The sequence below is a fragment of the Macrotis lagotis genome, chromosome 1 (assembly GCF_037893015.1).
Source record: "Macrotis lagotis isolate mMagLag1 chromosome 1, bilby.v1.9.chrom.fasta, whole genome shotgun sequence".
In the NCBI taxonomy this organism is placed as follows: Eukaryota; Metazoa; Chordata; class Mammalia; order Peramelemorphia; family Peramelidae; genus Macrotis; species Macrotis lagotis.
The window spans coordinates 858,347,722-858,364,110 of record NC_133658.1 but is presented as its reverse complement, the minus strand read 5'-3'; the positions used below and the strand labels follow the sequence as shown (position 1 = coordinate 858,364,110).

General features: G+C 41.5%; 2 protein-coding genes across 2 annotated transcripts; one reads left to right on the top strand and one right to left on the bottom strand.

The window, feature by feature from the left end:
* Positions 1–2,344: 2,344 nt before the first annotated feature.
* LOC141508845 (L-amino-acid oxidase-like) lies at positions 2,345–16,109 on the top strand. Its single transcript, XM_074217826.1, has 7 exons — positions 2,345–2,424; positions 5,821–6,035; positions 7,813–7,925; positions 11,436–11,637; positions 12,189–12,254; positions 12,383–12,519; positions 14,438–16,109. Exons 1-7 carry the CDS (start codon positions 2,412–2,414, stop codon positions 15,345–15,347), a joined length of 1,656 nt encoding a protein of 551 aa, XP_074073927.1. The 5' UTR covers positions 2,345–2,411; the 3' UTR covers positions 15,348–16,109.
* LOC141508846 (pancreatic progenitor cell differentiation and proliferation factor-like) lies at positions 10,780–11,165 on the bottom strand. The gene has a single exon (XM_074217827.1). The coding sequence runs from the start codon at positions 11,131–11,133 to the stop codon at positions 10,789–10,791; it is 345 nt and encodes a 114-aa protein (XP_074073928.1). The 5' UTR covers positions 11,134–11,165; the 3' UTR covers positions 10,780–10,788.
* Positions 16,110–16,389: the final 280 nt, after the last annotated feature.

Below are 16,389 nucleotides of genomic sequence, written 5' to 3'. Positions count from 1 at the left end.
GTTACTAGACTTGTAGAATAGAGGATTGACATAGATAACTTAGATTTTAAACAAACAGTTGACAAAATTCCTCAGGCTATTCTTGTGAGGGGAAAGGGAGAGATGTGATCTAAGCAGCAGAACAGGTAAGGTGATTTTGAAACAGGTCAAATGGGCAGATCTAAAGACTAGTAGTCATTAATGGTTCAATGTCATCTTGGAAAGAGACCTAAAGAAGAGTGCCTCATAATTTAACATTTTAGTCAGTGATTTAAATAATTAAATAGATGATATCTTTATGAAATTCACAGGTGACTTAAAGCTGGAAATTGTGGGGAGTTAGCTGACCCATTGGAGCTCAGAGTCATGATATGAAAAGATCTTGGACTAATAATAAACTAAAATTTTATAGCTATAAATGTATTATCTTACATTTTGCTTTCAATAATCAACTTTCCAAGTATAAGATGAAGAGGTTTGTTCTGGCAATGACTTTTCCTTAAAAATATCTGGAAATGGGGGCAGCAAGGTGGTGTAGTGGATAGAGCACAAGTCCTTGAGTCAAGAGGACCTGAGTTCAAATCTGACTTCAGATACTTAAAAATTACCCAGCTGTGGGACCTTGGGCAAATAAGTCATTTAATTTCATTGCCCTGCAAAAACAAACAAAAAAAATCTGGAAGTTTAACAAACTACAGGCTCAATAAAAAAAAGTATAAAAGTTTAAAAAGTATAATATGACTTTGAGCTGCATTAGGAGGGGGTTAAGGAGAAGTCATTCCTGACAGATGGATTGACGGTCATACTCTCTGTTTTTGTTCAGGTATATGTTGGAGTAGCTGGTTTCTGGTACAACTGATAAAGAGTTAATTAAATACCTATTCTGTGCCAGACACTGTGTTACATGCTCAGAATACAACGATAAAGACTGAAATAATCTCTACAATATAGGATTTTACAAAAAAGGGAGGAATGTGTTCAACACTTTGGAGTCAGGACCCATGATTCAATCCAGATCTCTCTTCTCTAGAAGACAGCCCTCTGATTTACCTATTCCAAGGGTTTTCAAATGGAAGAAATCTGTGACATTGCTCTGTCCTTCTTGATTCTAGAAAGCCCAATTGAACCCAGGCAGATTCTAAGGCATTACTGCCTAACTAGACTAACTGTTAGGCAGTCATTCCTTAAAATTTGCCTGGGTTCCCTAGGAAGTGTGAGAAAAGATATTCCTGACCTTCCCAGGAAACCCCTTCTTGTGACTGACTTCTAGTTTTACAGGAAGCTAAAGAGGAAGGTAAATGCATATTTTGGGGGTTGGGAAAGACAGCAAGAGGGACAGTCATTTATTCAGTCACTCATTCCACAATACTTGGTGCCTGCTATTTAAGGAATGGTGTGTACGTTCTTGGACCCTGATCCCCAACAACCACTGACCAATTGTTCTTCTTATTACCCCCTCCCTATTCTATCCTATCTGCCTGCTCCTGGACCCCCTGCTTATACTGTGCCACCTCTTTGCCCATTCTCTACCTCCTACTGCCTACTTATACACCCAATTCTTTCCTCCTCTCTGCCCATCTCTGTGCCCACATCTCAAAACTCCATTAGTTCCCTGTACCAGGTCTCAGATAAAGAAGGATTGTTTTTTAGCTCAGGCCTTAGCTATCTCTATGCCCAGGTAATCTCTTTAGCCAGAGTGCCACAGAGGGACCCTAGGATTCGGGGGGTGGGGGATATCCCTACCTGTCCATCCTCAGCTGGCCCATAACAGAGAAAGAGCATATGGCCTAAGTCAGTGTTGGGAGACTGATCCCAAAATCACCTGAGAGGAAAATGGAGAGATCCCTTCTTCCTTCTTGAAGATTCCAGGCACAAAATAGTAACTATTCTAGACAGAGCTATGAATGGAAAGATAAGACAGGTAGGATAGGCAGAAGAGAATTATGAAAATCTTAAGGATAGAGAGAGAGAGAGCCTTGATGGAGGTATTTTTCCTTGCTTTGTACAAGGACTCTTATCTACTTCAGCCTCTTCTAGGAATTGGCTCTGAGGTGCTCTATTTCATGTCTCTAAGGTTCTTGGAGCCCTCAAAGGGACAGTCAGTCCAGGACCAGGAAGGAAGAAGAGAACAGTGAGACACTTCTTAGTGGGAATCAGTCACTTTCCTTGGAGCTGTGTGGCCAGGAAAAAGGAAGCTTGAGATAGAAATGAATCAGCTGGGGCAACCACACCCATCAGCAGATCCTTAGGGGTTGGAGAGAGGGTGGAGATGTTTGTCGGGGACCAATGGAGCTCTGGGGTTCCTTGGCAAACAAGACCTGAAGGCTGATTGGCTGAGACACTGATGGGCAGGCAGGGGGTGGGGGGCTGAGGTGGGACTGAATCCCCATAAGAACACCCAGCAAAGCATCTTCTGGCATGCCTGTGGAGTCATGGAGCTGTGGGGTAAGTGATGGTTCAGATGGAGATGAGTGGATGGAGAATGATGGAGAATGAGTGACTGAGGAGGGAGTGTTGGCAAAGAATGTGACTGCCAAGGGTTGAGGAAGACAGAGTTGAGGGAAATGAAGGACTGGAGATGGACACTGGGGTTCAAGGGGATGAATGAATCAAGAGGGAAAAAATTTGGGACAGAGGATGGATTTGACTTTGAGGGCCATAGGGGATGGTGATAGAACTATAGCAATTAGACCCTGAGAAAGCGGGTCATAGGGAATGAGAAAGAGAACTTAGGATCCTAGGCTAGGTGAACTTGAAAGGTCATAGGAAATGGTGGGGTGGAATGGTTCTGGGTAGGGCATGGAGGTCATGGAGATAGAACTTAGGGATAAGATCAGAGTGATGAGGAAGGAGCTGGGGAGAATAAAGAAGGTGGTGTGGTGCAATGGACTGAGGCCTGGAATCTTGTCTGGTTCTGCTGCTGTCCCGTTCTGAAAGTGGACAAGATTCTTTCATTCTCTAGGTCTCAGTTTCCCTAGCTATAAAAGGAAAATATTCAAGGTCTTAGGCCTCTTCCAACTGATATGCTTTCCTCTAGAGTCTTGGTTTATGAGAATTTGGAGATGGAGATTCCCAAAGATGCAAAGCCCCCTTTTCTTAGTTTCCTGCTTTGGAGTATCTCTATCTGGACAAGAAGACTAGCACCTTAGTTTTTCTTCCCCTGCCTCAGTGGGTAGCCCATAAGAATTTATTCCCTTTAAGCTTTACAGGTGAAACATTGTTGGAACATTGGCAATGCAAATGATTTCTAACCATGCCCAGGACTAGAATACAGGATTCCTTCCTTGCTCCCTCCCTAGTAAATTAGATGGAGAAATTAAAAAACCTCTATGATCCAGTCTCCCTATGCATTAAATTTAAGAATCCATAGTTACGGGTTGGCTAGGTGGCGTAGTGGATAAAGCACCGGCCCTGGAGTCAGGAGTACCTGGGTTCAAATCCAGTCTCAGACACTTAATTACCTAGCTGTGTGGCCTTGGGCAAGCCACTTAACCCCATTTGCCTTACCAAAAAAAAAAAAACCTAAAAAAAAAATCCATAGTTAATTGTCACCTTGGGAGAGTCAGACATGAATAATTAGATGTAACTTATTAACTGGACAGAGAAAAGGGGGGTAGCAATAGAGACTTGCATTCCCTTATACTTTTCAGAGTTGGGGAATCTGAGCCAGAGTAGAGCAAATCTTAGCCAGGACTAAAATCCAACCCTGGCTAGAGAATAGCAAAAGCAGTATATTGCCAAGGCTGCAGTTCAACAGCCTGAAGAACAAGAGTTTCCTGATTTCATCAGAGATCTGTGAGGAACAAGAGGTGCCCCTTCCACAAACCCCCAGGATCTATGACCCAAGCTTTATAGAAGGTGGGCCCAGGATCAGTGTTCATTTTTGAGAAGTAGGTTCCCCTGTGACCCTGGCTTCTGCTTTGTGAGTATCTTATACTTGTGACTATTTTTTTATGTGTGTCTGTTGCACTGTCTGAGTAGCTTTGTGAGTATGTCTGAAAATGCATGTTTACATGAACATATGAATGAATTATTCATTCATAAAATTTGGGAAGCACTGCTTATATAAGAAGCACATCATGTATTAGATAGGAATAGAAAAAACTGATACTTGCTCTCATGGAGATCATCATCTTCTGTTTGGGATGGAAAACAGAGTTTGAAGAAAGGCCTCAAAGACTTTGGGGTTCAGGATCAGTGTAGCTGACAAAGCCCCAGGATCCTCAGGTTACATCAGGTAAACAATATCTAGAGATCATAGAAGCAGATAGGGCAAATAATAGGATCTGGTGTGCTCCCATCTCAGTCAGGTAGTATGGATAATCAAACAAATCAAAAGGGTCATGGAGGGAGGGCATATGTGTGAGTGTGTGTGTGTGTGTGTGTGTGTGTGTGTGTGTGTGTGAGAGAGAGAGAGAGAGAGAGAGAGAGAGACAGAGAGACAGAGAGACAGAGAGAGATATTTATACACTTTTTTCTATTTGTACTTCTAAGTCTGGGTTGCTGTTTGTTTGTTTTTGCATGTAAGGCTGGGCAAATATGTCTATGAGTATATTTGAATATATATTTCTGCTTGAAGGGTTTATATGAGGGGATTCCTTGTGTCTCCAGATGTTGGAGTAGTTCTGTGTAAGTGTACCTCTACAGGTCTGTCTCCTTGTGTATCTGAGTGGATCAATGCAAAAACTGATCTCTAGGTATCTCCATATCTATAAGTCTCTGACTATAACTGCAAGTCATGAATGAATATGTCTATCTGTGGAACATTTACAATAATACATACAAATGCATATTCACATTCATACACATATAATCAAACTCTTAAAATGTACATGGCAGAGGTGGAGAACATTTGGGTCAAGGAGGTTTTGTTGACTTGAATTAATTATTCTGGCTGACACTAATATCCAATGATCTGCTCCTCCTAACAATGCTCCTCATAATAGCTATGATGTGAGGATTAAGCCTTATGAGGCAATGGATAGAGAGCGTCGGACCAAGAGCCAGAGATATGTGGGTTTAAATCCTTCCTTTGACACACACATGAGTTATGTGACCCTGGGCAAGTCACTTAATCATTCTAAGCCTTGGTTTCTTTATCTCTAAAAAAGGGATAATAATAGGTTCTACTTTATAGGGTTGTTTTGAGACTGGAATGATGAAGCTTTTATAAACTTTAAGGCATTGTACAGAGAGTCCCTAAAGTGTTAATGTACCATCAGCCAGGTATGCAGGGCTGAGGGCAGAACTCAGAATTATGGACACCTAATTTCAAATCCATCTTCTGGCACTTATCGACTGTGTCCTTATCTGGTCCCTGTACCCAGATGGCCCCAGAGGAGAGAATGAAGCTGATGACTTTGCACAGCCTCCCCTTGCTTAAATCCAATTCATTTATATGTCATGGCATCACCTCTCAGATGCCACAGTCTGGGAGAATTTGAAAATAAAGAACAAATAACAATGATGATCTGGACCAAACACTTATTTTCTCTTAGCTTCAATTTACTCATCTATAAAATGAGGACAATAATTTTGTACCTCACAATCTTGTTGTCAGATTCAAATTCAATGGCATATATAAAAGGATTTTTCAAACCTTAAAGTTTTATATCAGTTTCAGTTATTGTAATCCCTATTCTTTAGATAGAGAAACTGAGGTTCAGTGACAGTATTCAAATCCATTTGACTCAAAGTCAAGAAATTCTTTATTTCACTTTGACCTCAATGAAAAGAATTAGAAGCCTAGGCCAGGGCAAGCTAAGTTGGGAGAAAGGAATGCCCTGGCCCTGGCCAGACCCCTCTTTCTCCATCTTCAGGACATCAACTCTTTGTCCACAGGTATCCTGACCTTGGCCTTTCTCCTGGCCACTTCCAGTTGCCATGGGTTCTATGAAATGCTTGCCAAATGCTTCCAGGACCCTGAGTATGAAGCCCTTCTGGAAATTTCCCAGAAGGGTCTTGGGACCTCTAACACTAAGAAACATATCCTTGTGGTGGGAGCTGGGATGTCTGGAATGGTAGCAGCCAAGACTCTTCAGGATGCTGGACACAAGGTGAGGAGACAATCAATCTACAAACATTTATTAGCCACCTATTCAGTCTAAACTGAGAGTTTTCCAAGGACTGGTCCCTGGCTCTCTCAAATGGTGAACTCCAATGGTGTGACATGTCAACTAAAAGGAAAAATAAATGTAATCTTAGCTGTGAGACAGGGACAAAGACTTTTCTTTCTCCTGCTCCCTCTTCCAAACTGTAGGTTCTCTGAGGGCAAGACCAGAACCTTCCCCTTATTCTAACACATACTCTAGATGAATTCTTCTATTTTCTCTCCAGAGCAGGGCTTGGATTTGCTCCTTTTCTTTTTGCTTTTATGTGTCTGTCTCTTTTTCTCTCTGTTTCTCTGATCTGCCTGTAGCTCTCTGACTCCCTTTGCCCTCTCATCTCCAAACTCACACACACAGTCTATAGTACAAGCAGGACTCATAAGAGAGCCAACCAACACAGGCCCTTAGCATCAAGGAGTTAAAAATAAACAACTCATTTTTATTCTTAACTCTAACTGTTTGATCTTAGGAAAGACAGTCAGCCTCTCTGAGATTCAGTATGCCCACCTATCCAAGAGGAGACCTAGGTCTTGCTCTCAGGAGACAGTCTGAGAAAAATAGAGTAAGAAGCAAATCCAGACCTTCTCTTTATAGGGTTCATGATCTGGGGGAGAAAGCAAAGGAGCAGATTTCTCTGTTCTACCTTCCCAGAGCTCATGGCCCCAGGAGACAGACAAGACTCCAGTTTCTTTTTTTAAACTTGCTACCCTGCCTCCTTAAACACTTTCATTGTAGTAGATTTGAAAATATTTTGTGAACTGAAAATTCCTGGGCCCAAATGAATAACTCTCAGACAATAGGGTCTTGGCAGCGGTTAAACTGGATGGTCTCTGAGGTCCCTTCCAATTTTGAGCTTCTGATCATAGGAACACAATAGCTTGGTTTTAGTGATCCTAGAGAAGGTATGCTTAGATAGGATTTGTATAGACAGAAGGGAGTAAGATATAAGTAGAAATACATGTATATTGGAATCCCTCCTTGTAAGAAAAAGTTTTGAAATTTCTCCCCTAATTCCTAATATAGATCATTACCCTCACCATCCCAAAGGACCTCCCGGATGTTGTCCTGAGATCTGTGAGGACCAAGAGGTGCCCCTTCCACAAACCCCCAGGGTCTATGACCCAAGCTTTATATGACCCAGGGTCAGTTTCCACAGTGCTGCTAGCCAAGCAAGTTGTCTAGATCTTTCCTTAGGAAAGCTTCTCATCTTCAATTCCATTTTTTTAAGTTCAGGATCTTCCTGTCTTTCAAAATGGGGAAACTGAAACCCCCCAGAGAGAAAAAGATTTCTCTAAATCAATATAGAATTAGAACTTTAGTCCAAGATCCTTAATTTCCAGTACAATATTTTTTTCCTGCACCAAATTCAACCATGTTCTATATTTGTAGTAGAATATATACTCTTTAAGGGCAGAGAACATCTCATTTTTTTGATTATCTCCTCAATGATGAGCACATATAGAAGGTAATGTTGGTTTGATTATTGATTAGATTAATTCATACTGACATTAAGGGAATGAGGGCCTCATTTTAGGCTTTCTTTCTCCACTCTGATATATTTTTAAATGAGACTACAGGACCCAAAAGAGTTCCTTCCCTTGCTACACCATTGTTGTTCAGTCATGAGTGACTCACCTCATCTCAAGTTACGAGAATGGAAAGATGAGAGGGTATACTGTGGGAAAAGTCAAGTCTTGGTTTAATGAGGCATTCTTCCTAAACATAGGTGACAATCTTGGAAGCCAGACACAGAATTGGGGGAAGAGTGACAACATTCCGGAGCCCAAACGATGATTGGTTCGTTGACATGGGTCCTATGCGGTTACCACTTGGTCACAGGTGAGACCTAGGGTCTAAGGAAGGGATTGAATCTAACAGAGATGACAAGATCTAGCTTCAACAGCTGTTCTAGAATTCTGTCAAATACCCCTTGAGAAACAGGTAAAAAAGAGATTATGATCCCTATTTGATGAAGGAAGAGATGAATTCGGAGATATCAAGATACCCAAGGTCCCATAGCTAATTTAATGACAGAGACATTACAAAATACCATGGTCTCCTTTATCCCAAACTAATGTTCTCCCTGCTTGAACAGGATTGCCAGCAGGGTCTGGCCAGAAGGCAAGCTATATGCCCAGTGGTTCAAATTTGTTTTTGGAAATGACTTGAGTAGAACAAGGCATTTGCAGGACAGAGAAAAACCTGGAAATACCAGAGGAAAGCGGAGGGGGGAATAAAAGAGAAATAAGGGACAATGACGAGGTATGAGAAGGGAAAGGGTCAAAGAGGAAATGAGGACTGCCATGGGGATGGTAGTGAAATAGAAAGTTGATGGAGAAATCAACAGAGGGAGATTTGGGACTGTAAAGCAAACTCACTCTCCCTAGTAGCCTGGAATAGTGGGAAAAGATTAAGAAGATCTGCCTTCTAGTCCCAACTTTACACTTCACTAGCTGTGTAACTTTAAACAAATTACCTGACCTCTCTGAGTTATGTTATTTTGATCATTAGGCAGTTAGGTGGCAGAGTAGATATTCTTGGACCAAGAGACTGGAAAGCTTTAGTTCAATTCTGGCTTCAGACTTCACCAGAGTCACCCTTGGAAGATGACCGTCTCAGTTTACTCAACTATAAAATGGGAATAATAATAATAGCTACCACCCAAGGTAGTTGCAAGGATTATAGGAAATATTTGCAAAACATTTAACATAGTAGGTAGTTATTAAATGATTATTTCCATCATTAAAATATTCTACCTACCTCCCAGGAGTGTTGTGAGAAAAAATCCTTGGTAAACTGTCAAGTAATCCATAAGTTTGAGTTATCTTGGAATCCTTGAACAACTGGCCTGGAAGGAAGGATCTTTCAGTTAATTCAGCTCAACCCACTTTTCCCTCATTTTATGGATAAGGATGTTGAGATTCCCAGAAGGGAAGTGACTCCTTAAGAGTTTACCCAGACAATTAGTAGAAGACACTGGAGGCAAATCCAGTCTAGATGTTTTCAGGACCAAGAAGAGTTATTACTTGTAGTATGTAACAGAGAGGGGGTTTCTGTTTATAATTAGATGAGTTGTAAACTTGTTTTCTTCATCTTCACTATGAAAATTGCACTCAATAGCCTCTAATGTCCGTATCTTGCAACTCTTAAATCTAAAATCCAAAGAGATAATATTTGCAGTCTTAGCAAAGCTTAATACGTGATATGACTAGCTGTTATCATTATTATCCTGTGACATTCTGAGGGTCTCTCTTAAGAACTTTGGAATTGACTGTATAACATGGGAGACACTGGCACAGGACTGCCTAGTAAGACATGACCTCATCAGAGAGGGTGCTGTGCTCTATAAGCAAGGCATAATTGAAGCAGTTAAAGGAAAACTTGAGATATCTAAGTTTAGAGTAACCACCCCAAGTGTTCACATGAACTATTTGTACCCAACCTGTGATAGAATGTTCTGAGTTTGTATTCGTCTGATCAGCCACACTGATTTAATTTGCCTCTACCATTGTAACGTCATTTTGGTCTTCTTCAATAACAAAACACAAGTACCAACCAACCAACTAACCACTGTCCTATGATATCTGATCCCATTCTCTAACATAACTAAACCCAAATATTGCATTCCCCCCTTTGTTCAAATTATTAAATAATTGAGACCACAGCTTCCTACACTACTTCTCTTCACCTTCTCTTGTCTTCCCCCTCCACCCACCCAGTGAATTCATTCCAAAAAAATCTGAACCTATCAATGATGTAGCCCAGGAAAAGGGAAATAGTTCTGGACAATCGGGACACATAGTTTCAAGGTCTCAATTCTGTCACTAACTTATTGTGTGGCCCTGAACCAACCCTTTCCCTTTTCTGAGCCTCAATTTTCTCCTCTGTACAATGAAGGAGATTAAATTAAGCAATATCTAAGGTCTTTCCCACCTTAATGCATTTCCTTAAAATAGGCATCTAAAAGAGAAAAGGAATTATTCTGAACCACACTGAATTTTCATTCCATTCAAAGAAGACTCATTCCTACAGATGGTCTCAGAATTTCTAATGATAAAAGAATGAAATAAGCATTTATAGAGCAATTGATAATTATTCCAGACTCTTTGTTAAACAACACTTTACAAATATTATCTCATTTGATCTGCACCATAACCCTGGGAGATAGGTACTGTTATTATTCCCATTTCATATAGATGAGAAAACTGAGGCAGACAGAGGTAAAATGACTTTCCCAGGTTCACACTAGTAAATGTCTGGAGGAAAGATTTGAATTCAGGTCTTCCTTACGTCAGGTCCAGCACTCTATCCACTTGCACCAATTATTCAAGAAAGATTAGCAACTGTAGTTATCTTTCCCTGAGACCAAAAACAAGATGAAATGACTGAAACAATGGTAGCAGAGACTAGACTCCAAGAAGAACATATTGATCAGAGTTCTTTGGAGGCAGGAAAGGAATGATAATTTTTTTTTTTTGTAAAAAAAAACAGTGTGGTTTCTTTTATTTGATTTTTGGTGTTTTGATTTTGTTTTCCTTTTAAAAAAACCCCACACACATCACAACTACTTCTACACTTAAACAGCCTGTCTATTCTGAGGGAATAGGTGGGAGAGGAAAGGGGAGGGAGAGGGGAGGGGGAAATGGGCTCTGATGCCTAGCATACTTCAGAAGGGGGGGAACAGTAAGGAGGGTTCTGCTGCTCATGAAGAAGGCCCAGTGTTGGTTTTACTGGGCTCGCTGACATGCCGCTTCCTCATGGCCTCCTGAGCCAGGTCACAGGTGATCGTGCCTTGAGCAACCTGGAAAGTTCCTGAGTTCTCTGGGGATTCCAATACAGTTGTCATGAATGGATGATTCAACTTTCCAAAGAAGAAACTTGCCCACCAGTGGCCTGGGTCTGATTTAGGAAGACCTGGATGGTGGGGGATCACTTCCCCAGAGTACTCAGCACTTCTACAGGAGCTGTTGCTGGAAGTGGAACCCAGATGCCTTTGGCAGTAATCATAGGTTGCTACAAGTGAACCGCTGGATGGGATTGCTGCCATGTTGCTTGTTCTTCTTGTGATGATGTAAACCTTAGTGGTGGCCGCAGCCCTCTGCCTGACAGGGGCTGCTCAGGACAATCACAGGTGACCTGGCTCGGGGGAAAGAGGCGCTAGGCCACAGAGCTCATTTGTAAAGGAGATCATGGGAGGAAACTCCACAGCAACGGAAAATGCGAGAGTTCTTTGGGTTTCAAGGAGTGATAATTTTGAAATTCCTTCCTGGGGAAATCTCTACCATCATTGAGCCACAGGATATGATAAGGACTAGTGTTCTTGCTAATACTCTCTTCTTTCTGACCTAGGATGGTCCGATCCTATGTGAAGAAGCTTGGTCTGAAGTTAAATAGCTTTATCCTGTCCAGTAACAATACCTGGTACTATCTCAATGGTCGACGACATAGGGCCTCAGATGTGTTGGCCAACCCTGACATACTGGGCTACGATGTGAAACCTGAGGAGAAAGGCAAGATGCCCAATGAACTCTTCAAAGAGGCGATAGCTAAGGTGACCAAGAGATCATTCATTCATCTACCTCCTAACCCCTACACCTTGCCAATCAGATGCTTGCTTGCATCTACCAGCTTCAGGATCTGATCAATAGATCTAGTTTGGGTCTTTGATTCCTCTACTCATTCCTGTTTTCCCATGAGGCTTCATCTCCATTTTAGAGTAGAGGGACAGATGGGCATTTGGGGGCATTTTTGTACTATGCCTCATTAATATCTCCACTTCAGAGCACCTGGTCTTTTCCTGTGATTGTCTCCTTCTCTTAAGGAATAAGTGACTTAAACCAAAGGGCACATGTTTCCAGAAGGCCCTGGAATTGTGACACCCTGAACTTTCTGTCCTGAAGTATAGATACAGCTGGCCCAATTCTGTTCCATTCCTTCTACTCAGATTATTTCCTCCATCTATCATTACTACACCTTTCCATCCACTCAGCCATTCCCTTTCCCCTTTGGGAAGAAAAGTGCAGAAGGGAGGTGCTCAGGCCAATGGCAACAAGAAACCCCTTTGCTACTCCTTCACTAACTCATGACACCCTTTCCTTCTAGTTGACTGAAAAACTGAAGACCAACTGTAGTCACTTGATGTCTACATATGATTCCTTCTCCACCAAGGTAAGGGTTATAGAAAATGGGGGAGGCTATGGGGAATTCTACAACTGGTTCATCCCAAAATCCACATTCCTTCCTTCTCCTTACTTCTACCCCTTGGATCCCCTTTACACATTGTGCTTCTCCCTCAGGCCTACCTGTTAAAGGAGGGGAATCTGAGCCAGGGAGCTGTTCAGATGATTGGGGATATCATGAATGAAGATGCAGGCTTCTACAAATCTCTCTTAGAATCCCTGAAGACTGCCATCATCTTTGCTAATCCACATACGTAAGTAGAACATGAAGCCCATTTGAGGAAGTGAGGGATGGGGCACTATTTCTATAATGGCAGGAATTTGGTTCTCACAACAATCCTGTGGAGTAGAGAAGAAGAGGCTATCTCTCTCCCCATATCCCTATATCCTTCAAAGGAGTCAAGGAATCTTGTGGGGGGGATAGCAAAAAATAGACAATTATGCATAAGGGCATCAGAGAAGTTTAAGCAAAACCCAATAGGAGTTCCCAGGAGAAAAGGTCATTATAGAATGGAGAAAATGGAGAAAGTTTATTGGAGGAGGTGATATTTTAATTCAAGGAATAAGTGGAAGAAGAGAAGAGAAAAAAGTATATACCAGGCCTGGGACAGCAAATGCCAAGATATAGTAGTGGGAAAGTAAAGGGTATATATGGAGGCAGAGAGTTGTCCCTATCTAGAGCATGAAGTATGCGTGTAAAGGAGGGGTGGGAAAAGATAAATTGTAAAGCTCTGGAAAGTACCTTCAGCAATATAGGTATCCTGATGACCTCTTGCATAGTGAGTAATCACTTCTCCTTCTTCATTGGCACTAAGTATGAGGAGATTGTGGACAGGTTGCTAGGAGACCTGGCAAATCAAAATGTGCTAGTTATGGCTAGTCTTGGATGCTAGAATAAGGATTGATAGCTGGGAGTCCTGAAGTAAATAAAATAATGACATATCCAGGTCTAGGAACACACACACACACACACACACACACACACACACACACACACACACACTTAAACAAACACACACACATACATACAAAATCAAAATCTATTCTGTCAGTGGTATGAAAAATAGTCTGGAGAAGGGAAAAGTAAAAATAGTTGATTCAGTTGTGTCCAATTCCTCATGTCACCATCTGGGGTTTTCTTAGCAAAGATGTTGCAGTGGCTTGCTATTTCCTTTTCTAGCTTATTTTATACTTGGGGAAACTGAGGCAAATAAGTTTAAGTGACTTGCCCAGGGTCACAAAGCTCATAAGTGTCTGAGACTGGATTTGAACTTAGGAAGAGGAGTCTTCCTTATTCCAGGCTCATCATTCTGTCCACTGTGCCACTTAGCTGGAGAGAGTAGAGTATGGAACAAGTTTAAGAAACTATGGGCCCATTTTAAGGATGGGAAAAGAGGAGAGGAGGGATATATGTTAGAACTGTCAGAAAGATTTTTCCAAGCTGGCTTCCCCCCAAGATTTCTGAGAGCTGTGACAATAGGTTCGTGAGAGCAAGACCTGGAAGGGAACTCAGAGCTCAAGAGTTAAAGCATCAAATCTTATAGATGAAGAAATTGGGGTTAAGTAACCCTCTCTAAGTCATAGCAATTAGAGTTAGCAGAACTGGGATTTGAACACAAGTCTTAGACTCCAGAATTGGTAACTCTTTCCATTCCTTCAATACCCTAGAATTAGGGCAGGAAAATGACCAAGATTTTCTGTTCCATTCCCCTCACCTTCATTCACCTCATTAGTGCCTGAAGCTGACTAGCTCCACTCCTGCCACAGGCAAACATCTGATTGAAGGGTCCTTAACCTTTTCAATGTCAAGTGGCAGTCTAGAGATGCCTATGAACCCCTTCTCATAATTATATTTTAAATGCACAAAAGACATAGAATTGCAAAGGAAATCAATTACAATGAAATATGACTATCAAATTATTTTATGTGAAGATCATGGACCCCAAATTAAGAACACCTACTTTAATTAGTCAGACATGACAATATTTATGACAATATATGACTCTTAGACAGTATTTCCATTTTAAAAGTCAAGGTTGCCTAGAGCAATGCTTCACAGTATCATCAATAGTAGGATTTTCAGGAGTAAGGGACTCCTAGGACCATACTTTGTCTCTCTAGAAAGCTGAGAATTTAACTACCCTTCTTCCTTCTTTTCTTCTCTGGGAACAGCTTTGATGAAATCACTGGTGGCTATGATAAACTTCCCAAAGCCCTGTACCAAACTTTGAAGCCTGGCACTGTCATATTGGGGTCCACAGTGGAGAAGGTGGAGAAGGTTGGGTCTAAGATCAAGATTACCTACAAGAACACAAATCCCTCATCGGTGAGCCAATCTATCATTTTTGGGGACATGGTAATAATCACTTCATCAGCCAAGACCACACGCCTCATCAAGTTTGAGCCACCACTTTCCCAGGCCAAGCAAGATGCCCTCCGTGCCATCCACTATGCCAGTGGCACCAAGGTAGCCCTGGTCTTCAAGGAGCCTTTCTGGGAAAAAGAGGGCATCAAAGGTGGGACATCCATCACAGACCTACCCACAAGATATGTATTCTATCCCAGTCATAATTTCACTAGCAACCTAGGTGTCCTTATAGCCTCCTATACTTTGGGTGATGACTCCCTCTTTTTCCTGGGCATGAAACCTGAAGCAGTGGTGGACAGGGTGCTGGATGACTTGGCAATTATCCACCAGAAGCCCAAAGAGGAACTGCAGAGACTATGTGTGAAATCCATGGTGAAACGCTGGTCCCTAGACCCATTCACTATAGGTGCATTTGCAGAGTTCACCCCTTACCAGTTTGTTGACTATTCAAAAGTACTCTTCAAGCCTGAGGGTAACATTTACTTTGCTGGTGAACACACTTGCCAGCCACATGGCTGGTTAGACTCAGCAGTCAAATCTGGGCTCCGGGTAGCCAGAACAATAAAGAAAGATGTTGATGAAGCTGAAAAATATGTTGACCCTGAAGAAGATACTAGCTATGATATTGATATGGCTGTGAATGAGGGATCTTATTTCTTTCAAGAGAACAAAGAAAGGTCCCGAAGAGACTGTCCTTCGAAGAGTGACCATTGAGAGGAGGGAGGATAGAAGGTAGAAATGAGAGGTGGGAAATAGTCTCCTTTAGGTCTCCATTAGCATAGCTTAGGGACTGGCATACAAAGAAAATAGAACCATATAAATCAATATTTATGGCCATAAGTTTATAGACAAATACTGAGTTCTAAGAAATCAAGTATTACAATCTAATTACAGAATCAAAATAACCAGAAGAAACTTCAGAGGCTATCTAGTCTCACCAACACCTCTTGGGGAAAAAAAAATCCTCTTTTTTCTCCCAAGAGATTCAAGGGCTTGACCTCTCATTGCTGGCCTCTGTGCACTGAGTTTGAGAACAGTGTCAGAGCAAAACCTTAACTCTCTGGTAATCATTCCAGAATAAAGGAGTTGGGTGGAAGAGTGGGTGGATCAATGAGATATTTCCCAGTGATCCTGAAAGCAAATTTTTGAAATGTGGCGGCTCCAAAAGGCCTACAGCTTAGAGGCAACCCTTTTCTAGGACCTATCCTGTCTAACAGATGTGAACTGAGAGCTACCTGGTCAAGCCCCTTAATGGCTTCCAGCTATATTGGGTGACCTCAGGGCAGAGAGACAAGGATAGGAGATTTTAACAGTTCTTTGACATGTTGAACAATGACAGGCATCGGATCTAAGTCTGTTTGGTCAATTACTTCTCCACTCCAACAGAAAAAAAAAATCCATTATTTTTTCAAATGACACAATAAAATAAATCAGGAAACATATCTTCCAGGGACTGAATAAATCATATTTCTTGCATATATGTGCACTGTCATTTTTTTCAAATTTTTGATTAGACCAATATAATTGCTGGTATGTTCAATAAAATCCAAACTCGTTTAAAAGCACCAGTGACTTCAATCAATCAATAAGTATTTATGAGATACCTATGATGTCCCAGGCTTTGTATTGTACATAGGACAGAGAGGGATATAAGGGCAAAAATAAAACCATTTCTGCCCTCAAATAATATTCTAACAGGGGAAATAGAGACAATAATTTCAAAATGGTTGGTTGTTGTCCTTTGTTCAGTAGGAGG